General features: G+C 42.9%; 1 protein-coding gene across 1 annotated transcript in view; it reads right to left on the bottom strand.

Annotated features, from left to right (window-relative positions):
- Positions 1-24,218, bottom strand: part of TRPC5 (transient receptor potential cation channel subfamily C member 5) — a 152,262-nt gene that overhangs the window by 19,805 nt on the left and 108,239 nt on the right. The window contains exons 4-7 of the mRNA XM_075259424.1: positions 20,343-20,679; positions 6,583-6,722; positions 5,747-6,069; positions 161-356 (exon numbers count right to left, since the gene is read on the bottom strand). Of these exons, the coding sequence (XP_075115525.1) occupies positions 161-356; positions 5,747-6,069; positions 6,583-6,722; positions 20,343-20,679 (996 nt within the window). The remainder of the gene's footprint in view (positions 1-160; positions 357-5,746; positions 6,070-6,582; positions 6,723-20,342; positions 20,680-24,218) is intronic.

The following is a 24,218-nucleotide window of genomic DNA, read 5'->3' on the forward strand; positions in this document are numbered from 1 at the left end:
TTTATACAGGGCTTTGGGATTGTAGGGTTATAGGTTGGACTTGATGGACTGAGGTCTTCATCCAACCTCATCTACTATGTAACCTTGCTGTGCCTATGAGATCTAGCTATTGCCTCCTTCCAGAAATTAGTAGGATGAAATAAAACCCCATGGTACTCACGGCAATCAGCTGGTAGGAGTTGTTCATCATGGCTATCAACATATTGAGTAACACAACCAAGGAGATCACGTTGTACGTTCCAAACATTGTGGCACCAACAAATTCTGTGAACTCGTGACGGGCTTTGACATTGGTGACATACAGGTTCAGGAGACCAAACACTGACCAGAACAAAGATTGCAGGGTCTCAAAAAGGCTGCAACGTGGGAAGAAGGAGATAAAATTCAGGGTTATTGTAAGTTACTAGTCACGGAACTTTCAGCAGATGAAATGTATCTATCTGTCTCTGTCTCTGTTTCTCTCTCACTCACATTGTTCTTTTAGTATATTTTACCTCCCGGCATATACAGATATGTCCTCCTTGACCTTCACTTTGAATTTGCTTTAAAAACACCTATAACATCTCGTAAACAGAATATTCTAAAATGGTATTGTCTTGAAAAGCTAGTCATCTTATAACACACAGACTGTATTCCGACATGTCCAGCCAAGAGGAACGGTAAGGAAGGACAGATCTATACTCTTTATTAGAGAGCTATAGACATGTGACCTATTATTTCGTAATCTTTCAGTACCAGTCCATAGGTAGAGTTATTTTCCATATCACATACTGTTATTAGTGAAGTTCTCTTTTCATAAGGAAAACGTAACAAGAACTCATTGGGAACAAAATGACGCTTAACTAGTTCATGGAGATAAATTTGCTTCAAATCCTTATGGACTGAGGTGTGCGGATGAATTATAATGTGGTTCCAAAATAAGCAAGAGGGTCAGAAGTGTCGGGACACTCATCTGCTTAATATAGACGGCAAGTTCTAACAGGCACAACATGTTTTTCTTCCTGACAACTCGTATCTTGCCTAATGCATGTAACATTTTTATTGCTTTGGAAGTGAAGTGAAGTATTCATCATTGGACGGGCCTTGTAGAACAGCAGATGATCCTCAGAAGGACCTGGCATGGGCTCAGTATTCTTGACTATATGAGATTTGGCATAGGTTTACTACTGTTATTATAGTCCATTGCTCTGATCCACCACTGGATGAGAACAATGTACATGAAATGACTGAAGCAGATGGAGCCCCTTCTATTGCATGGCCGATAATGTCCATTGTATCCTATGACAGGCGACAGCAACAGACATTAATAACGGCAGTATGAACCCGCCCTTACTGTCATGCTATACAAGTTAAATACAGCCGTTTCTTACAACCTTCTGATAGTTTGCTATAATGCATCAGTTGGAATTACAGGCTTGTTTAGAGAACATTGCCCAGATTGAGTAATGTTGTATCCACTTGGAAACAGTCAGCAAGTCTATGTACACACACATGGCTTCCCTACACCCTGAATTCAATGGGCCTGTAACTTTACTGTATAGTGTCTGGTTTATATAGTCATGGACAGCTCAGCAGACTTTGCACTCGTGAATAGTACAGGTGGACATGTGATTCAGCCATAATATCACCTTTTATTTAGGTGGATGATCTAACGCTAAGAATTCCAATTCTTAACTTCATTAAAGAGGACCTTTCACCATCTCTATTACCCCCAACTCTTCCACTGATTTCAGCGCAGTTGGAATTTTTCCTCTAGCCCCCACCATTCCTGAGCAATCAGTGCTGTTACTTTCCTCACCCTATATACTAATTAGGTCATGTGTCAGGTGGGCAGTCCCAGGCTGTCTGTTCCCTTCAGGACGGCCCACTTGGCAGTAGAGAATCTAATTAGTATGTTGGCTGCTAAAACTAACATTGATTGTTCAGGAACGGTGGGGGCTAGAGAACAAATTCCAAGTGTACCAGAACTATTCAGGATGTAGAGTCAGAGTTGGTGGAGGTGGTGAAGGTCTTCTTTGAGACTGACCAGACATTGTGTGCAGATACTGCAGTGAATTGCATCGCTTACACCTGCGCACTGCCATAACCTAGATGTCTGGAAGAATATACTGCTGCAGCAAGTAACTTAGTAAGACTGCGAGCTCAGCACCCTCCTGCCTGTCACGGGTGAGCGCCCTGCCATTCTCTCTTAGTACTCTATGGAGCTGCCTTGCTTTAGGATGAGATTTTGTGTTGTGTTTGCTAGGAACAGTTTGTGATGGTGCAGATTTGGAAGCAGAGTTCACTTGTCAGCATGGACGTCTTCTCCTTGGAAACTGCAAGCTAAAGTGACAAAGGTCTGTGGAGATTTCCTGCGTCATCTTATTTCATAGCCATTTAAAGGAGAGAACATCATTTGGCAGGATTGTGCCTGTGTCTGTACACGCTGAATGAGCGCCGCTTAACCCCTCGTCTATTCAGAGCGTGAAAGGCTTGTTTATGTTACCAATCATGTCTCAAGTGAAGGGATCTATACAAATGAAGCCGCCGCGCCAAAGTCTCACCAGCGACTCCGAAATCCCAGAAGTTTTATCATTTATAGGGAAATAATTTGATGTGAATGTTGTTAATATATATGTGTGTGTGTGTATATGTGTGTGTATGCATGTGTGCATGTTTGTATATGTGTGTGCATATATGTATATGTGTGTGCATGTATGTACAGTATGTGTGCACATGTATGTGTGTGCATATGTGTGTGCACGTATGTGTATATGTGTGTGTGTGAATGTATGTATGTGTGTGCATGTATGCACAGCGTGTGTGCATATGTGTGTGCACATATGTGTGTGTGTGAATGTATGTATGTGTGTGCATGTATGTATAGTATGTGTGCACATGTATGTGTGTGCATATGTTTGTGCACGTATGTGTATATGTGTGTGCATGTATATACAGTGTGTGTGCATATATATGTGTGCACGTATGTGTGTGTGCATGTATGTACAGTATGTGTGCACATATATGTGTGTGTGTGTGTGAATATGTGTGCACACGTATGTGTATGTATGTGTATATGCCACTGCTCCATTCACTCCATTAGTATTATATATGTGAATGAGCACGTACAGGCGGCACTTACAGACTCCTACTCTTATGATGTCGGTGGTAGGAAGGTGCGATGAGCCAAAACCAGAGCCTACAGCAAACTCCATGGGTACACTATATGGGGTCAATATAACTTATACGTATTGAATGGTCCCTGAGGGGGTGGGGGGACTAGTTGAGGGGACATTACATTATGTGTGTGTGTGGGGGGGTGCACATATAAATCTTTGGAACAGGACCCACTAATGTGTTACAATGGCCCTGGCTTGCTGGACTCACTCCCTTCCACGTTCCTCCTTATTACTCACTCCGACATGGAATATTTTTATCCTGTGTTCTCTATCACCACGTCCACGTTATATGATTACGGATCGTCGTATCCTGTGCAAATGAGGCCATGAAAATAAATTCTATGCGGCCGCCATAGATAATGCCTTAGATGTCATTTCTATTAACATTGTAGCCGTTTGTCAGCCAAATGAGGAGCCAGGAGCAGTTTAGCTACAATAAATCAGACACTGTCTACAAAAGCCTTGATAAACTGCTTGCCTTCTGCAATGTTTGCCGGGATGATGCTACACCGTTGCGAGACGTGTGAGATATACAGTGGTGCCATAGCGGGGAGGGGGTATATAACGCATTGACCTTCACAGCCCATGGAATGACGCTAAAATGGATCTTACTGCAGCTAATATACCCGGCGGAGAACCAGTACGCTGTGTCCATTATACTGTGTCCATACAGTGCTCAGGTCACAACGATTCTCTTTTGTTTTTTTGTTGCTAAAAGTTTTAGGCAGGCACAAAAAAAGTAAGGACACTTTCATAAGTGTTAATTAGTCTAATTCTGTCAATGTGAATGAACAAATGAGAAATCTAAATTCCATCAATATCTGGTGAGACCTCCCTTTGGAGGAGGAGTCCTGGAAGTGATGATCCGGCCCCCGCAGAGCCCTGATCTCAACATTATCCAGTCTGTCTGGAATTATACAAAGATATAGATGGATTGGAGCAAGCCTACATACACAGAAGATCTGGGCTTAGCTCTCTAACATGTTTGGAACCTATTAATACATTGACGGAAAGCAAAGTGCGGTCACACCATTGATGGGATTTACTTTTCTCTTTTGTTCATTTGCTTAATTTTCTTAATTGACCAAAATAAAGTATTAACACTTCTGGTTTTGAAAGCATCCTTACTTTGCAAGATCTTTTCCATGACATGTCTAAAACTTTTGCACAGTACTGTACATTATGTTGAATTTTCATGGGACCCATTAAAAAGTTTAATTAATGGCTATTCATTAGGTCTAGTTTGCTTATGCAGGGTTGTATTATAGAGAGGGCACAAGAGGCTCTACCATCTTATTATTGGGGCCACAATGGCCTCCGCTATACGGTTCCCGACTGCTTTATTCATAGTTACTAGTTATACGTCTCCGTATGACACCACAAATGTCACTTCTTGTATATTGTTATATTAGAAAATTCTGTGTTTGGGGTAAACAAATGTTAGTCGGAGTGTTCATTTTATTTTATGTGTTTGGAACAGTTTAATGCACAACTAACAATTGATGAACTTCCTTCTAGGAGAATATAGAAGTCTAAAGGGCCGGTCACATGGCGGAAAATGAAGAGGAATTCCAGCAGGGGATCGGCTTTCCATTGCAGTTCGGTAGACCACCAAGTAAGGCAAGGTGAATAGGACTAATAAGAGGAGAGTCCCGAGCTGTAGAGTCCACGACTGAATCAGCCCTGGTATCCGCTGCATCCTGCTGCAATCTCTGCCTTCCATAGAAAACAATGGGAGGCAAAATCTTACAAATCAGCATCAAATTCCTATATGTGAATGAGCTTAAAACCTAATGTTTATGACCATGAGCCTACAAGACTCCTAAGCGTATATAGAGTAGGGATCATGAATGAATTAGAGCGGGTTCACACCTGCGCCCGTGTCTGCTTTAGGCAATCCTGCTGTCTTCTGTCCCGAGAACCTGGACAGAAGGGACACAAAATCCGGCATGTCCGACTTTGTGTCCAGTTAAAAAAAAACAGTTTCGCCGCAGACAGGCACAAAATGCTCACGGGCGGTCACTTTGCAAACCCTTTCAAGCGAATGGGTTTGAAAACTGAATATCGGGTTTCCATCCCCTGTCCAGTTTCTCAGGGCAGAAGACGGAAACTCGCCCTATTGCCTAAAGCGGAGACCGGGCGCAGTTGTGAACCCGCCCTTACACATTACATTGAATATTCCCTACATAGATCTAGGTGAATTGTCTCCGTTACTCCTCCTGTATACATTCTCCCTACAGAGCAGACGCCATGATCAGCGTGACGTTCCCTTTACCATCTCTGTAGCGTTTGGTTCTTCTAGATAGAGCCGTTCAGTATTCACAATTAGGGGCCACGTCTTTGCTTTTACCGTGACCTTTTCTTCCTGTAATTCTGCAATCATTTCTTTACCTATATGTCAGTGTAAAATCTATCAATGTCCCTGATGTAGAGGAGTAATGATTGATAACGGAGGTTTCCTAAAGCCCCTTTAGCGTCTCCCTTACATAAATCACGATCGGCCGGGGAATGACAGATTGTAGCGTAAGAATTATGGCTGATAGAAATGTATCACGAGGAATACATTGGGAGGACAGGGCTGGTCTTACGTGGAGAAGGCGTTGTTCTGTTTTTCACAGCGTATTCCTTTGCAGTTGTTAGGTTCCTCAGAGGCACTGGTCTCGTAATAAAAGTAGAGTTGGTTTAGTCCATTGGCGAAAGCCAAAAGCACCAAGCAGTAGATAAAGAGGAATTTGAGAATGTCCAGCAGCATCCGTCCCAGTGAGATCTGTAGAGGGCCGAGATGGGAGTTTGCCGTGAACAGTGAGATGAGGCGCAGGGAGCTCAGGATATTGGATATTGCAAAGAGCGCTTCGGCAATTAACGTTGGGTGCCACATATCCCATTCCTCTCTTGGCCGTGAGCCGTTGTACTGAGGGAATAAATACAGGAACAAGCTGTAAATTATCCAGGCTGAGTCACACAGAAACTGTCCTACGGCTTGTGCCAAATGGTGAATTTAATCAATGGTAGCATCGCCCTTGTGCCTGGGGAAATGTCATCTTTTACTTGCATTGAAGGGCTTGCATTTGACTTATCTCAGCAGGTCTTACTATACAAGGTCAAAACAACAAGTAGATCCCAACCTGGATTAGTAACACAGATTACAAGTAAAGCACTGAGCAAGGTAACAGGTAGTCCGATGGTGGAAGAGATAAGTCTCATACCTTGGTCATTATCACTCATTGGCCTCATTCACACAATTATATATTAGGGATATATCACAGAGGACATAAAGCAATGCAATGCAAAGATGGAATTTTACATCTGTTTTTGAAAATTTTGCACCGATTTCTAAACTGCAACATTATTTACCCAATACAAATCAATGGAGACTGAGAATATCCAGAACCGTCTACTGTATACACGACCGTTCAATTCTTACCTTCACATACGCAACGATTTTAAGGGAGATGGTCGCAAGGTAAAGGGAGTTCATTGCAAAATCCATGAGGTTCCACCAGTCATGAACATATTCATTGAATCCCCCGTCCCACATCTCTTTTATTTCTCCCCAAATAAAACCTGTCAATAAGAAAAGTAAAACAGTCAGATATAAGGATACGATTGGCATAAGTAGAGGGTTAAAAGACTTAAAAACAGAAATAACCTAATACTATGACTATATCATTATTGAGTAACATAGGTTCCTAGTATGGTCTACTTATTATCAAATAAATGGAATAGAATATTCAATGTTATTTTTTGCATATTTGACGATAAACAATCAGAACCTTCATGCCGAAAAATCGAACAGACTGCAGATAAATCCTTCTACGGTTGCACTGAACCACTTGTAAGCCGGAGATACATTTCATTTATGGTAATTTTTATTCTCATTTCTACATCTAATTTATTGCATTACCAATGGTTATTGCATTAAAGAATACAAAATGTCAAGTTTGTACCAGCGGAACGTCCCTGTACGGACTGTATCTATACATAAGGTGCTGTACAAGTACTACTATTATTCTCTCGCATTAAATGATCACCTCTCATGTCACAGAGAATTAGACAAAAGCTTACAGAGAACTCGTTCGAGCCAACGGGAGTTACATATCGCACCACGATGGCTCAGATGTCTACAAGAACTCCGGCTACTTTTGAACATCATAAGATCCCCGCTGAATGCGACTCAGGGTTGTAATTTGCAAGTTGAACTTTTAGCCCGAGAGATGTGAGAGCAAAAAGAAATAACAAAAGCTGAAGGAAAATAACAGATCGTAGATAGAGGCAAGGTATCAAAGAAATAATAAAGGTACAAGCGTGGGAGCCGTGAGAGAGATCGCTCCAGGCAGTGTAGATACAACTCAACGCTGGATGGCGCTATTCATACTGCCCAGTTATTTCAGATCATGACCCAGAATGTTCAATCCATTTCGGCGTTCCATCCTTTGTTTCAAAATATCGTTTCTCGTAACAATTGTGTTTGTAGCAACAGGAAATACATTGTTCGTATAAGGTCTCGGCCTGTTGGGGTCTCGGCTGTTCGGATCTCTGCGCCACCCTCCGCTTGTACCTGCGCTGCAGGAGGCGTGCTCAGTTATGGTTTCCTGCTTTAGGTTCTTGTTGCCCTGTCTGAACATTGTCTTATTCTCTCATCTCTGTAATTGATTTTTCACCACACCTATCTACTTCTCCTTGGTTTGCTCCTCTAATAGTTCATCTTCGCCTTACCTGTGTGATTGATAGCTGATCTACCAATAAAGTCTGGGGCAGGTTCTGGACTTCCTATAGACAGGTTTGCTGGCTATTGTGACCTTGTCCTTGTTAAGCTTTCTCCTTGCTTTTATTGTATTGTACTCACTGACTTCTGACCTTTGGCTTTTCTTGTGACTACTCTTTTGGATTGCGATTTTGTACTGCTTTGACTCTCTGGCTTTGACCCTTGGCTTGCTGACTCCTCTTCTGTGTTGTTTGTCTTGTCCTGTTCTGTGTATCACTTATTCAGAGAAGGGACTGTCGCCCAGTTGTCCCTGCCATTAGGACAGTTGTGGCAAGTAGGCAGGGACAGGGGCTGGGTTGCGTTTAGGACTCACTGTCTCTGTCTTCCCCTTCCTCCCTGGTTTCAGCAGCAGTACTGGAGAATTGCTCAACTAGCAATTCCCTTATAGTTTGTGTCTAACCTGTGGAGGCTAGAGGTAAAGAAAATCTAATGACAACTGGCTAGTACATGACTACAGATAGTGATCTGTAAATTAGACAATGCAGGAAAGACACTGATCATGTCTCCACGACTTCCTCTGTGCCTGACATGGAGCTTCTTAATGGCAGATTATTAGTTCCATTACAACATTGGAAGACATTTACTAGATAGACAAACTGCTTGCTGATGTGCCCATCTTTTATAGCAATGCATAGAGAAGTGAAAGACCAGATCCGTGCCACAGAACTCTACACACGCTGTTACATTATACGGCTTAATACACATAGAGAATACTCATCGTATCATTGAAGTAAACCACTCTGTAACATGGCTGGAGTGAAATGCAGAGAAAGTAACACAGAAAAGTAATAAAAGATAAAATAAAGAACTGATGGTGCTGTGATGTATCCTCAGTTATATACTTGATATATGATGTGTGTTACTTGGAACATCCGATACAAAGCAGTATGTAATCATAGACGACCAATTTGCTGCAATCTCCTATGATGTACCAGTAAATAGCGGCAATTGTATCATCTTCCGTATTTACATACAAATAGTCTCCAGCCTCCCAGTCCTCCGTCCTCCACCCTCAGCTGCTGCTAATCCCTCTTCCAGATTTCCTACAAACATTGCCGCTCTCCTTCTGCGCCGGATATTTATTATCATGATGATTATTATCTATCATCATCATGAAAGTCTCGGCACAACACGAGAGCGGCGGTGCTTGTAGGAGATCAGTAAGGGGTAGATAAGACTTGGAGTTCACTGATCAGCTTTCTGACACTCCCCGATCTCCGGTAACTCTGGCACCGCTCTGCTCTTGCACCAGAACCTTGCAGGAGATCTGGGTGACTGGAGACTGTAAGCGGAGGCTTATAACCATGTAACTGCCCCTTCCATATTCATATTTATATATGGCGGCTTTTTATACTTTGCTGCAATAGAAAGATTACTGAGGGCAACAATGGAAAGGAGTTACTTCATCCTGCACACGATGGGGCCAATATAAAGCAGAAAGTTGATATTGGTGCCGTGCTAGTCTTTAACCTTGTATATTCCTAGTAATATTTCTGGTTTCCTAGATTATTAAGGGTTAATAAGCAATCCTTCTGGTGGTCTATGGTGGCGATGATGACGGGTGATTTTTGGATTAGTCTCCCTAGAGATCTTGGGTGGTCTAGTTTACCATCGACAGACATTAAAGGGGTTGGCCACTTTCAGACCAATATTGACAAACAAATGTACAATAAAAAGATACACAATTTTCCAATATACTTTCTGTATCAATTCCTCATAGTTTTCTAGATCTCTGCTTGCTGTCATTCATTCTGTTACTTCTAGTGGATAAAATGGATAAAACTCTGACCAAGGTCATGTGATTTATGGTCCATGGTCATGTGATGAGGACACAGGTGCCGCTCGTTATAGTCACAGCACAGTAATCAGACATCTGCCTGGTAATCAGCTGTGAACCTGTGTGCTCATCACATGACCATGGACAGTAAATCACATGACCATGGACAGTAAATCACATGACCATGGACAGTAAATCACATGACCATGGACAGTAAATCACATGACCATGGTCAGACTTTTATCCACTAGAAGTAACAGAATGAATGACAGCAAGCAGAGATCTAGAGAACCGTGAGGAATTGATACAGAAAGTATATTGGAAAATTGTATATCTTTTTATTGTACATTTGTTTGTCAATATTGGTCTGAAAGTGGCCAACTCCTTTAATAGTATTATCTGTTGTCTATGACAATATAGCAGCCGATACATCATCAGGGATCACAATAATGCGTCCGGGGGTCAAGAACGTATAGGGGGTTATTTTATGGTGTATGATGGAGACGCACCTTAGTGCATGTGAAGGGAGTTTGGGATTGCTTAACCTCTCTGTAAAGGGGGTCTACCACCAGATGTTGTCCTGATACAATGCTATATAGTGCAACACATGAGGTTTGTAAACATATTTAAAGATCCAAAGGCGGCTTATAAGGTCCAAAAGCATCTCAATGGTTACCCCGTTCAGGTTACCCCAGACCCCGTTCAGGTTACCCCAATCCCCATTCAGTTTACCCCAGACCCCGTTCAAGTTATCCCAGACCCCGTTCAGGTTACCCCAGGCTCCGTGCCATTTGCTACTATTTTCTACATTCATTCACATAGAACTCTTTGCAGAACAGAAGGATTTCATTGCTTATCCTTAAAGTTTCCTTGCATGCATCCAAGATGCTTGATAACGTATTATCCTTAGTATTTCAGTCTCATAGTTTGTATGAAATATAAACCAGCAATTTACAACCTATTACATCGCTATCCATTACTAGGAATACACAATCTGTATCGCAGCTACTTAGCTAGCCGTCCTATGACGATATTCATTGTATATATCAGGAGCTTTTATTCTATGGATACTACACTACGGATTCTACGCGACCATTGCTCCATCCAAATATCATCCATGGGTCTGGCATCGATCAGATCCTTATAGCCAAGCCTATGAAACATCTCCTTTCCATAGAATCCAGCAGAATAGTCGCCTGACTACAAAGGATTTGACTCCGCACCTTAATATTTCGCCTAAAGCCATGTTAATAGCGGATATATGGCATAGGTTATTATTATCATAACATAAATCCTTACAAAAAGGGATTCATTCTCATCCTCCAATGATAAATCTGTCTCGTTGTTATTGATTCGGCGCCTGACAAAGTGACAATCGGTTGTCACTTTTGGAAAAAACTTAATTCAAGATGACAAATACTACGGCAATAAGAGGAGCCCTGAAAAAACAGGAAAATCTAAGGAAAGGAGAATAATTGCCAACGAAACGTAACTGTAACTGAATGTTCCGGGGTCTTATATCAGTTCTACGGATTCGTAAACGCCAAGAATAACATTAAAAAGAGTTACTAAGGACGGTAAGGTGCGAGAGAACGGATCTGCGGTCTGTACAGTCTGTGTCAGGAGCTACAGAAAGGATTGCAGCTATTTTCTATGGATTGTGTCATCTGTAGTGTCGCCACATAACACCCACCACGGGTCATTATCACCAGATGGCCGACACGGCGTGGATTGCATTCCAAGACGTATTGATCTGTAGCTGTAGGGCTGCGTACTTCTCCGGTTAGGACGGCGTTTGTTGTTGCATTTTATACCTTTTATCTCAGAAGAGAACTGATAGGTAACCTGAATATTCCCATTTGTTCAAATTATAACATAAAGAGGATGAAAATCTAGAAATCAATTAAGCAGCAGCCGCTCCACTCGCGTCCTCCATAAATACGCCAGATGGAGAGATACGGCGAGACGTTTGACGAAAGTATAAAAATGAAAGAGCTTGTTCCAATTGATTTTTTATCGCTTTTTAGGTTACTAAATGAATTCATTTAATAAGGTGTAATGTGCGATGTGTAATGTTGTGTAATGTTGTGTAATGTGCGATGTGTAATGTGCGATGTGATGATGGATTCCATAAACTACGTGTCTAATATTCTGCCATACAGAGAGCTCGGGAATTAGGACTTCATCCTATAGGACCCAAACATACAGGACCTATAAGGGTTTGTTGATATATTGAAGGCTTTCCATGTGATTTTGGGGCGCCCCAGTAGGATGCTGTGCCGATTCAGCCAAACAGGAGAACAAGGTCAAGAGAAGGTCTGAATTCTATTTCATTCCCGCCGCACAATGTGAGAACACAACGCCAAAAAAATGCTGCGTTTTACAGCCCGTGCAAGTGAATGGGATTCTGGATAATTCCATCCACACATTGCAGAAAAAAATCCCCAATAGAGATGAGCGAGTACTGTTCGGATCAGCCGATCTGAACAGCACGCTCGCATAGAAATGAATGGACGTAGCCGGCACGCGGGGGGTTAAGCGGCCGGCCGCCGTCAAAGCGGAAGTACCAGGTGCATCCATTCATTTCTATGGTGCGTGCTGTTCGGATCGGCTGATCCCAACAGTACTCGCTCATCTCTAATCCCCAACGCAACAGTTGCATTTTCAAACACTTGTTTTTTTGAAAATCGCAACATTGTAATTCTACCTGCAGAAACGCCGGTGCTTTCCATATAGGTATAGTAAGGGAAGAAAGTCTACAGAGGAAAACGCTGTCAAGATGTAATGTTTCGCTACGTGGGGCCTTAGCCTAAAGAGGTTTAATGAGGTTAAGATCGGAATCCTTTTATAGTTCAGGATAGAACAGGAAATAGCAATTTGTACATGTCATGGTATGTAAGCAGGGGCGTAACTACCGGGGAAGCAGCGGAGGCAGCGGCAACAGGGCCCGGCACATCAGGGGGCCCGGCGACAGCCGCTACCACTGCCGTTTTTTTTTTTTTTTTTTTAAATAAGCCATTACCAGCTGGAGTTACTCCAGCCGGTAACGGGCCCTACTTACTTACCGATCCTGGCTGGGCCGGGATCGGTAAGTGACACCGCGGGCCCCGCAAACATCATTATTATACTCAGGGGTCTTTTCAGAGCCCCAAGTATAATGATCGGAGGCCGGGAGAGGTAAGTGAACATAACAAACAGTGTTACTTACCTCTCCACGCTCCACGAAGGCTTCGGGACCTACTTGTGTGACGTCTCATACGTCATATGAACGGGGCCTGCGTCCTTATGTGTCGCGATGCAGGTCCTCGGTTGCATGACGTCCCTGATATCATTAAAGATAGCCAACAGCGGGGAGCACAGGGATAGGTAAGTAACAGTGTTTATGTTTGTCCCCCTCTCGGTCTCTGATTATTATACTAATTGTTAATGGGTGTCCACAATGGAGCATAATACTGTGTGCAGGGGCCACTATGGGACATAATACTGTGTGCAGGGGCCACTATGGGGGATAATACTGTGTGCAGGGGCCACTATGGGGTATAATACTGTGTGCAGGGGCCACTATGGGGTATAATACTGTGTGCAGGGGCCACTATGGGACATAATACTGTGTGCAGGGGCCACTATGGGGTATAATACTGTGTGCAGGGGCCACTATGGGACATAATACTGTGTGCAGGGGCCACTATGGGGTATAATACTGTGTGCAGGGGCCACTATGGGACATAATACTGTGTGCAGGGGACACTATGGGACATAATACTGTGTGCAGGGGCCACTATGGGGGATAATACTGTGTGCAAGGGCCACTATGGTACATAATACTGTGTGCAGGGGACACTATGGGGTATAATACTGTGTGCAGGGGCCACTATGGGGTATAATACTGTGTGCAGGGGCCACTATGGGACATAATACTGTGTGCAGGGGCCACTATGGGACATAATACTGTGTGCAGGGGACACTATGGGGTATAATACTGTGTGCAGGGGCCACTATGGGGTATAATACTGTGTGCAGGGGCTACTATGGGACATAATACTGTGCGCAGGGGCCACTATGGGACATAATACTGTGTGCAGGGGCCACTATGGGACATAATACTGTGTGCAGGGGCCACTATGGGACATAATACTGTGTGCAGGGGCCACTATGGGACATAATACTGTGCGCAGGGGCCACTATGGGACATAATACTGTGTGCAGGGGCCACTATGGGACATAATACTGTGTGCAGGGGCCACTATGGGGCATAATACTGTGTGCAGGGGCCACTATGGGACATAATACTGTGTGCAGGGGCCACTATGGGGGATAATACTGTGTGCAGGGGCCACTATGGGGTATAATACTGTGTGGAGGGGCCACTATGGGACATAATACTGTGTGCAGGGGCCACTATGGGGTATAATACTGTGTGCAGGGGCCACTATGGGGACATAATACTGTGTGCAGGGGCCACTATGGGAACATAATACTGTGTGCAGGGGCCACTATGGGACATAATACTGTGTGCAGGGACCACTATGGGACATAATACTGTGTGCAGGGGCCACTATGGGGACATAATACTGTGTGCAGGGGCCACTATGGGAACATAATACTGTGTGCAGGGGCCACTATGGGACAATATACTGTGTGCAGGGGCCACTATGGGGTATAATACTGTGTGCAGGGGCCACTATGGGACATAATACTGTGTGCAGGGGCCACTATGGGAACATAATACTGTGTGCAGGGGCCACTATGGGGGATAATACTGTGTGCAGGGGCCACTATGGGGGATAATACTGTGTGCAGGGGCCACTATGGGGTATAATACTGTGTGCAGGGGCCACTATGGGGGATAATACTGTGTGCAGGGGCCACTATGGGGTATAATACTGTGTGCAGGGGCCACTATGGGACATAATACTGTGTGCAGGGGCCACTATGGGGTATAATACTGTGTGCAGGGGCCACTATGGGACATAATACTGTGTGCAGGGGCCACTATGGGGTATAATACTGTGTGCAGGGGCCACTATGGGACATAATACTGTGTGCAGGGGCTACTATGGGACATAATACTGTGTGCAGGGGCCACTATGGGACATAATACTGTGTGCAGGGGCCACTATGGGGGATAATACTGTGTGCAGAGGCCACTATGGGACATAATACTGTGTGCAGGGGCCACTATGGGACATAATACTGTGTGCAGGGGCCACTATGGGACATAATACTGTGTGCAGGGGCCACTATGGGACATAATACTGTGTGCAGGGGCCACTATGGGACATAATACTGTGTGCATCGGTCAGGGGGGGCCATTTCAAAGGTTCACCACGGTTCCCCGCCATTCCTAGTTGCGCCATTGTATATAAGTTATTATAAGCTTTAGGTGAGGACTTTCTAAGGCCCGGTTCACATCTGCGCCTGGGTTTCCATTTACGGAGTCCGCTTGGGGACCCCTGAACAAAAATCTATCTGCATAAAACAGCAGTTACCTTAGGAAACCCACGGACCCCATAGATTATAACGGGGTCCATGTGGTTTCCACACAAAAAATGCAGAGAGAAAAGTCCTGCTTGCACACAGGAGATTTGTAATATCCCAAAAATACTACTAAAAACATCAATTGTATGTTAGAACTACACAGTGAAGAATAGCATAGAGAATAATGAATTTATACGAACGCTTGTTTGTAAGTTTTAATGTTCTTCCCTATCGCAGATAACCTGCTGATCGGTGGAGCTCTGACCATTGGAACCCCAGGGGATAACACTAAACTTGGGCTATCCATAGGATAGAGGATCAGTGTCTGATCACGCAGGGTGCGCACACTGGAACCCAAAGTGGTCGCAAACATGGGGGTCCCTGAATGTCCCAAGTGAATGGAGTGGTGGTGCACATTCGCAGCTATCGCTCCATTGACTTCTAGGGGACAGGAATAACTGTCGCCATCAGTCCATTAACACGAGGATGGAGAGCTCAGACCTTGGATATGTGATTAGTATTATTATTAGTTATTGCAGGTCATTAAATAAACGTGAACGTTCTCCTTAGTGATAATAGTGACTAGTAAAACCTATTCAGTGTAGAGACCACCAATAACAGTAATTACACTGAACAGGGCGACATTCAGACGATCCGGGTGCAAAACAGCCGCGTATCCTAAGATCAGGGGAAAAAATCAGACTTTGTAGAGTGCAAGCTTCTCTGCCTACCCATCTGCTGAGAGGTTGTCAGGAGACATCAGCACCACTACTGTCAGTGAGTGGCAGAGACATGAGGTCATTGCTGTGCACACAGATCAGTCAGCGCCATGTTTGCCCGGGCACATAGATCCACATTAATAAGTCTTTTTGACATTGGAAAGCAAATAAACAGAAATGCAGCTCGGAGGAGCGAAGCGAGGAGAATAAACATATGCACATCAATCATGGGAGACAAATACCCAGCGACAGGGCAGCCCTCGTGCAGTGCTGAGATACGGAGAGAGCTTTAGTAGCGCCTATATCCATGGACAGGGGATCGTTTAACCCTTACAGGCTTGAAAGGTGAAAAAAATATTAGGATGTGGATGAGAAGAACATTGAGAAGAGTATTTTACTAGATGAATGTAACATCTTTGCTCGTTCGGGGGCTCTGCACCATAATCTTCGGCGCAGGAGGCTTGTTCAGTTGTGATCCTTGTTGTAGCACAGCTGAGACTCCGTTGCTGTGTGTCAGACCAGCCAGTGCTTTTGTTCCTTTAACTAGTAGGGAGTTAACTTAATGCTTTTGATTGAAAATCCTCCGGATCAATCAAGTCCAGGATGGATTCCTTTAACTATCTGTCCAGCCCACCTCCTAATACTTGCCATTGCCTTGTGTGTGCTGGCTCTATACTGTTTGCTGTTTTTTATATTTATATTTCTGACCCTTGGCCTTTCTTATGATTACTCTCTTGGATTCTGACTCTGTACTTCGCTGCTCGACTGGTTCCGACCCCTTGGCTAGCTTTCCTCCAGTTTGTTGTTGTCCGTCTTGTCTGTGCTATCACTCACATCACAGGAAGGGACTGTTGCCCAGTTGTCCTCTAACACCTAGGGTAGGTGAGGCAAGTAGGCAGGGACAGGGGACGGGTTCATCTTAGGACTCACTGTCTTGTCTGCATTCTGTGTTATCACTTTTACCATAGGAAGGGACTGTCGCCCAGTTGTCCTCTACCACATAGGGTAGGTGAGGCAAGTAGGCAGGGACTGCTGGAGACGGGTTCAGTTTAGGACTCACTGTCTTATCATTCCCTCCTTCCAGGTTTCGCCAGCAGCCTCTGTAGAATTGCTCATCTAGCAATTCCCTAACAATGACTTATTTTAAGATATCTCTTTCTATAGGACCTCCATTAACAAAGAAGTCTGTATGGGATTAACCTTAAAAGGGTTGCCTGGATGAAAACAGATATGTAGGAATTGCTCATTACTGTATAAAAAATTAATTATAATCATAACCCTGCTGCTCCTGTTCTGACGCTTCCTGCGCCCCCTGCTGGTCTCTACTTCCTGGGCCAATATTGAGACACAGGAAATTAACACCCAGCTGGTCACTGACTAAGGTGAAAACCGCTATGGTGTTATGTCATGTGTGCTGAAGTTGACAAAAGAATAGAGATTGGAGGGGGGAACAGGGAAAGAATAAAAAAGCAGAGAATGACACAAATACTGCCAAAAATCCAAAGCTGTGCAAAAGTTTAGTGAGATTTTATCGAATTTCCGCTGCAGTCCACAGGATAGCCTGCATAATAATGGATTCCTCAGGATTGGAGTTGTAGCAGCCTGAACGTTGCACAGTAGTCTGAGTGTACCATAAAGCGCCATTCACATGTTACAGTAGTGCGCGCGCGAGGGCAATTCATGGGTGGCAAAAACTGCATACATTTCACCACAAACTGACACCAAGGGATTCACTCGTTCACCTATGGACCAATCTGTGTACACTTCTGCAAGGTTTGAACGCAGCCTGAAAAAGTCTCAAGATTTTGCTTGAAACGTCAGATGTAAAGCCGATACTTCATCGATGGAAAATCTTAACTCCCCTTTATTTTCTGTTGTTAACCACTTCTTGCCTTATCTTGTTAAAGCGCTCAGATCACTAAACAGACTCTTGGTCCATTATTAATGAGACGCCGAGGAAATGATCACAAGCCAAGTACATGTATGCCCCATTTACCAAGGAATATCCACCAAATATAAGAGAATATCAGGTCACATTATAAAGTTTATCAAGCCTTCCACATCTGAAGACAATAAATAAGATTGATGATCGAGAACGTCGCGAATTACCTGTTTTCAGTTGCTACTAGATATAAGAAGAATAGAACAGAACCAATACAGAACAATAGACAAAATAGAGCAACATTGTTGCAATTTCATTACAATAAGGAAGAAGTGCAAACACTGATGTGACGCGATGACAATACTTATATTAACCATTGGACCCTAAGGATGACTATTCCCTACTACTGGATATACTAACCCTAGAACTCCTAAAAATATGAACCCTATAAAGAAGATGATTTACAGTTACAATGTTCATTTAAGATAATGTTGCATTCTTTTACTAGTAGCATGTGACGATATATGTGACAATATATGGGACGATATATGTGATGATTTGCTTATTGTTAAGTCTTTGCTGCAGTCAGGGATCTGCTAATAAAAGCTTTCCGCTATTCGTCATTTACATTGTCTGTCCTGAGCTCGTCCACTGTTACATTTTACAGCTAACTTCTCTGAAGATTACTAGTTAGCATTGCAAACCATCGCCCATGGACAGGCTGCATTTATAACAACGACCTAGCAAAGGTCACTTATCATGTATCCAATAAAGTCATTTTATTAGAGGGGATTCTGATCTATAACCAACAGGAGAGGAGCTCGGGAGTGGCCTATGTACTCAGACTCACTCCCTAAGACACAGAGTAGTACAATCCCAATAGAATAACACTAAAAGATAATTAATATATAGTCCCCATTCTGACTTCATGACCGTACAACAACGCCAATATAGAGACTATTCAGAAAACATCACAACTAGTAAGAAAGACAAATATTTTGTGATATTGATACAATAAAACTGAACCAAATAGAAACATTGTTGTAATGTTATCACAATAGAAATTATACCCTGTATTATGACATCATCACAATGTAACATTTGCCTTCCCCTGGATCAACACTGTAGGGGATTGTAGGGTTATAGGTTGGACTTGATGGACTGATGTCTTCATCCAACCTCAGCTACTATGTAACTATGTAACATAACATGTAAAGGTTACACTGACCATTTTGGCATCTGTAGTGAAAACTCTGCATAGTAATGAAAATAAACACTATTGTGAGATCATTATAAGACACCACCAAAGAATTGAGATAAAAAATAGTTTAGTATAACAACATATTGCGTAAGGGCTGGCAGACGTCAAAGAGAAGAAGGAGCCGTCCCCATAGAAGGAAGTCATCTCCGTGGCCAGAAGATCTGGACAGGAAGACGGGTAAGTATGGGGGGGGGGGGAGTATTGGTGACGGAAACAGAATAATCATAAAATGTGACTTGGGCAGTCACAGACGATTTGTCTTTGTGGTTGCTGAATACAAACAAACCCTGTGTAGTCCGATCGTGCCGTCATATCCTCATACTCGCATCTACTGAATATACTTAGCTAACGGAAGGGACGACTAGAAGGGACTATGGAGGCCAAATATTAGACTGCACAAAGTTACCACTAGTTATTGTCTTTTACATGTTTTAATAGTACCAATTGGTGAGTAACAAGTGAGCTTCAGGCAGAAACCTCTTCAGTGCTATAGTGTCTGTGTTCACAGTATTAGTTTATTATGTTTTTTTTCAGATCCTTGGAAATCTATATTAATATCCACCCAGCCAACCTCCAAAACTGCATTAATTCATCAGTACATTTGTAAATGCTACACTATTAGTGACGATGTCCATATATAGGTGCTGTACTGTATGGTAAATTTTTAGGGTCTGGGGCCAAGTCAATTATCCTTTTGCTTAATGTAAGACCTCCCGAGCTGTCATTGGCTCCCCTGCCGCTGGGAGATCACTGCATACTGAACTACTTGTCAGCAGTGATATTTCAGCCAACATATCAGATCAGCAATTCCTCCAATAACTCGATCATTGAACTTGGACTAACGTGCATGGATTTCTGTGAAGGTGGGAATGATGAGTTGGTTAAACAAAACCATCTGCACCGATTTGCAGGAAAGAGAAATACAACATGGCCATGTTATACAGAAGTCTGAGAGTTCAATAGACATTACATTGCAGGAAGATCTTAATGAAAACAGCAAACAAACGCCAATGGCAGCTTTAGAGATAGTCGGTCATCGTTTATATAGAAGAATAAAGTTTTTATGGACGATAACATTTGTTACTTTATACATTCTCTGATACAAGTCACTAGTGCAACATATTACCCATATACAATGTTACTAGCTTTAAAAGTGTCCTTATACAGTAAATCATATGCAGATGTTTTATTACTTATCTTTAGAGCAACTTGTAACAAAGTAACAAGTTTCCCAGAAAGTTCTCAGTGCAATAAATTTCTTACAATAGTCACATTATAAAAAACGTAACAGGTGAAACTTACCTAGAACCCAAGGTAATATCATCCACTCAACCACAGTGGGTGGAGGTCCTTGCATGTGCAAGTCAGTCCGAACTATGTGCTGGGATGCCAAAAGCAAGAGGAATAGGAAAGTGAGATATGAGGCTGTGTGGCAAATAAACTTGATGAATGGCTTTTTAATGAACAGTCCCAGCCTGCTCTTGGGTGCGATCAAATAGGCCAAAGAAAGCAGAGGAAAAAGCAATCCAATGGTGATGCAGGTCAACAGCTTCACTACCCAGTGCTTCCGGCGCCAACCTGGGAATCCATCGTACCACAGTGTAGCCAGTAACTGCTGACAGTTCGGCTGGGCCACAAACTGGAAATAGAAAAAGAAACACGACAATGGTTATTCTATAGGAAAATATCACAAGTGTTCACACCTTTCACGTCTCAGGTACATGCTCGACAGCCAACATGACCAATGGAACATTGCATTGTAACACTCTACCAATAACGTTGCAGACAGACCCTTAAACATTCACTGCCTAGATAAACATCCCTCGGTGCCCCAATTATTAGTTTTGCAGAGCACATTAGGGTGTCAAATTATCGCCCCTCTACCTCCCCTCCTGATGCTCAGAAGGAACTGGAATAGAGCAGACTCGGTGACGTCATGGAGAGCCAACATGGAAGGCTGAGCAACGAATTCTGACCACCTTGCAAAGCTAATAATTGGGGTGCCAAATGATCCTTATCTAGAAGATTGATCCAGCGCACTGTGAAAAGTTTTCTATCCCCACAGAACCTAATACCTTAAGGGCCCAACAGGTCGCTCTTACTCAGTACTATAGATTGCAAAAATTGTCTAAGGTTACTGTATAGGTGATTGTCATGACCACTGGGGGTCTCAGTAATTGGACCCCATTGGATCAGACCAGAAAGGAGATCCCACTCAGTGTTGGTCACTCCATTCTGGGGGCCCCATTGTACAGTTACATGCAAATTAAAACATTCACAAATTCCTAAAACTATGTTGACACATTTGTTTCAGCAGTAACTTGTTGCCTAGTCCTTATCTTGGATTGTTTCTGTCCTGGGGACATTATCAGTAGCCTTGGTCTAAGTAAGAAGATGCAGGATGAATATTGGTTGGAGACCTGCAGCAACATTGGGAAGGGAGATCCTTGGGCGGAAGGACATTGGTAAGGGTCAACACCTAAATGTCATCGCAGCCTCCGCATTCACCTACAGTACAAGATGATAAACTGGGTAGCTTGTGAAATAATCGTCTAGATTCTTATACGCACATATTGTTAGTTTGAAGTATTGTACACTGCTTATATCTGTATAGTATGTTATGTGGACTGTCACATGCACAGGGACCACCCTAGACCACTTGTGGGACTCCCGTTTAAGTCTTGCCATTGGATACATCATTGAGGGTTACACAGTCCAATGGAAATCGCATTTCTTCTATGATCTGTAATGGTAATATAGATAAATGTATCAAACAAATCTAATCTGGAGCCATCGATATCAATAAATGTATCAAACAAATCTAATCTGGAACCATCGATATCAATAAATGTATCAAACAAATCTAATCTGGAACCATCGATATCGATAAATGTATCAAACAAATCTAATCTGGAACCATCGATATCGATAAATGTATCAAACAAATCTGCCACGTTTATTTCTGATACAATATCTCAACTATGTAGATGTCAAAGTTAAAGTAATTTGTGGTGGAAAGTACGGCTGTCACCTCTGCAGAGATGCGGCGTAATATCACACATCGGGGAGGATCTGTTCACCAGAGCTCGCTCTCATGTTTAGTCAAAGCTTTTCACACCTTGCACAGACGCAGGCATTTTACTCAAGAGTAAACCATTTACTGAGTGCTAAGCTTATGAGATAGATGAATACATTACCCAGTCTGCTGCCTATTAAATAAACCCCAAACCTACGTCACTGCTATTAAATAATGTTGTCCTATGGCTGACTGATGACTTTCTGAGCCCATGTATCACTGGCCATCCGATACATTGTAGCAAAATGACAATTTTTCTAAATAAATATGAACAGATACATTAGATAATCCGCTGGTCCCAACAAAATCAATAGGTTTCACATCTAATGTGTACAATAGCTTTAGAGCCCTTTCATACGTTACGTTGCCGAACCATATTACCTATGAATTGAGATCCTGCTGTCCCTAGTCGCTAGTTTGCTAATATGGCAGCTCCTATAGAAACCAAATACAGGTCCTCACCACTTATTACCAGTATGGCCCTGGCAGAACTTAAAGCTCCTATAGAAATAGAAACCCCATACCTATACAGGTCCGACTTATTACCAGTATGGCCGAGGCAGAACATGAAGCCCCTATAGAAACCCCATACCTGTGCAGATCCTCACCACTTATTACCAGTATGGCCCAGGCAGAACATAAAGCTCCTATAGAAACCCCATACCTATACAGGTCCTCACCACTTATTATCAGTATGGCCGACTTATAACATGAAGCTCCCGGGCCCTAATGCAAAATCAGCACCAGAACCACCACTATGATATATTTTCAATACACCTTAAGTCACTTTATGGGCTCTCCAAGGCTCCTGGGCTGATAAAAATGCAAAAAAACAAGTGCAACTGACAAGACGTACTGCCATGAAAAGTAATTTAGACACAGGAGTAAATGGAAATAAAAAGGCATGATCAGATATGGCCGCAGCTCAGGCTGTGGAGTGATTGATTTGCACTTTTATTCTCTATGGATTTCTAGCTGTGCACGGCATAGAAAACTCGTCAGACCGTTTGCTGTATGTCCTGGGTCAGAAACTGGGCAGATCTGTAGGAAGAGAATTGTACTGAATCCTGTTATACACAGATAGACTTCTACAGGAGCAGCTTTGTGTATTCCTATACCTAATGCAGCATGCCGATATACTATGTTGGTGGGGGAGGGGGGTCCGGAAGATATTAACTATTTCATGTCTTTGCCATGTACTTTCTTCGTGATCTTACTTTTGTATTCTAGGACACGTCTTTATTAGGACGATCTTTGTTACTGTTAATGTGACTTTGATAGCTTTCGGCGTTGCCTATCCCACAGTACATTGATTTGATTACTTTTATGTGACACATCGGCTGTGCGTATTCTACCTTTTTATCGCCCTCTCTGCATGGACTTGTTTTTCGCGTATCGTATACTTTTATGTTTTTGATTAAATAAAGCTTTGTATTTGTAATGTTTCCATGTAGCTTTGCTATAGGTGGCACAGAACGTGCCATGTAAGCCGGCTCACTCTGCCTTAGAAACCATCCCAGCTATAGGCCTGACCTACATACAAACTTGCATTTCACTAAATTACACGCAACACTGGATTTGGACTGTGACTTAAGCTTGATAGTTAAAGCACGGCCTCCAGTTGTATGACAAATGAATAATACAGGTGAATGTAAGAAACTTTGTAATATATCGTAATAAAGAAATATGTTTCCTTCTCCACTTATCAGGCTGATTACGTAGAAGTCTATGGAGAGGGGAGGGGGGATGGAGGCTTCTTGAAAAGATACACAAATAACTGCTAATGCTACACTGTGACTGAGGGACAAGGAGATAGGACTACCACTGCATAGAAGGCAATAAATAAAATAACAGCCTCCTCATCCCCTTCCCCTCTCCATAGACTTCTATGCAATCAGCCTGATAAGTGGAGAAGGAAACATGTTTCTTTAATAAGATATATTACAGAGTGTCTTATATTCACCTGAATTATTCAGGCTAATTACGTGGAGGTCTATGGAAAGGAGAGGGGGGGGTTGGAGGCTCCTTGAAAAAATACCCTAATAACTGCTAGTGCCACATTGTGAGTAAGGGACAAGAAGATAAGACTCTACCACTGCATA

The sequence above is a fragment of the Leptodactylus fuscus genome, chromosome 11 (genome assembly GCF_031893055.1).
Source record: "Leptodactylus fuscus isolate aLepFus1 chromosome 11, aLepFus1.hap2, whole genome shotgun sequence".
Taxonomy (NCBI): Eukaryota; Metazoa; Chordata; class Amphibia; order Anura; family Leptodactylidae; genus Leptodactylus; species Leptodactylus fuscus.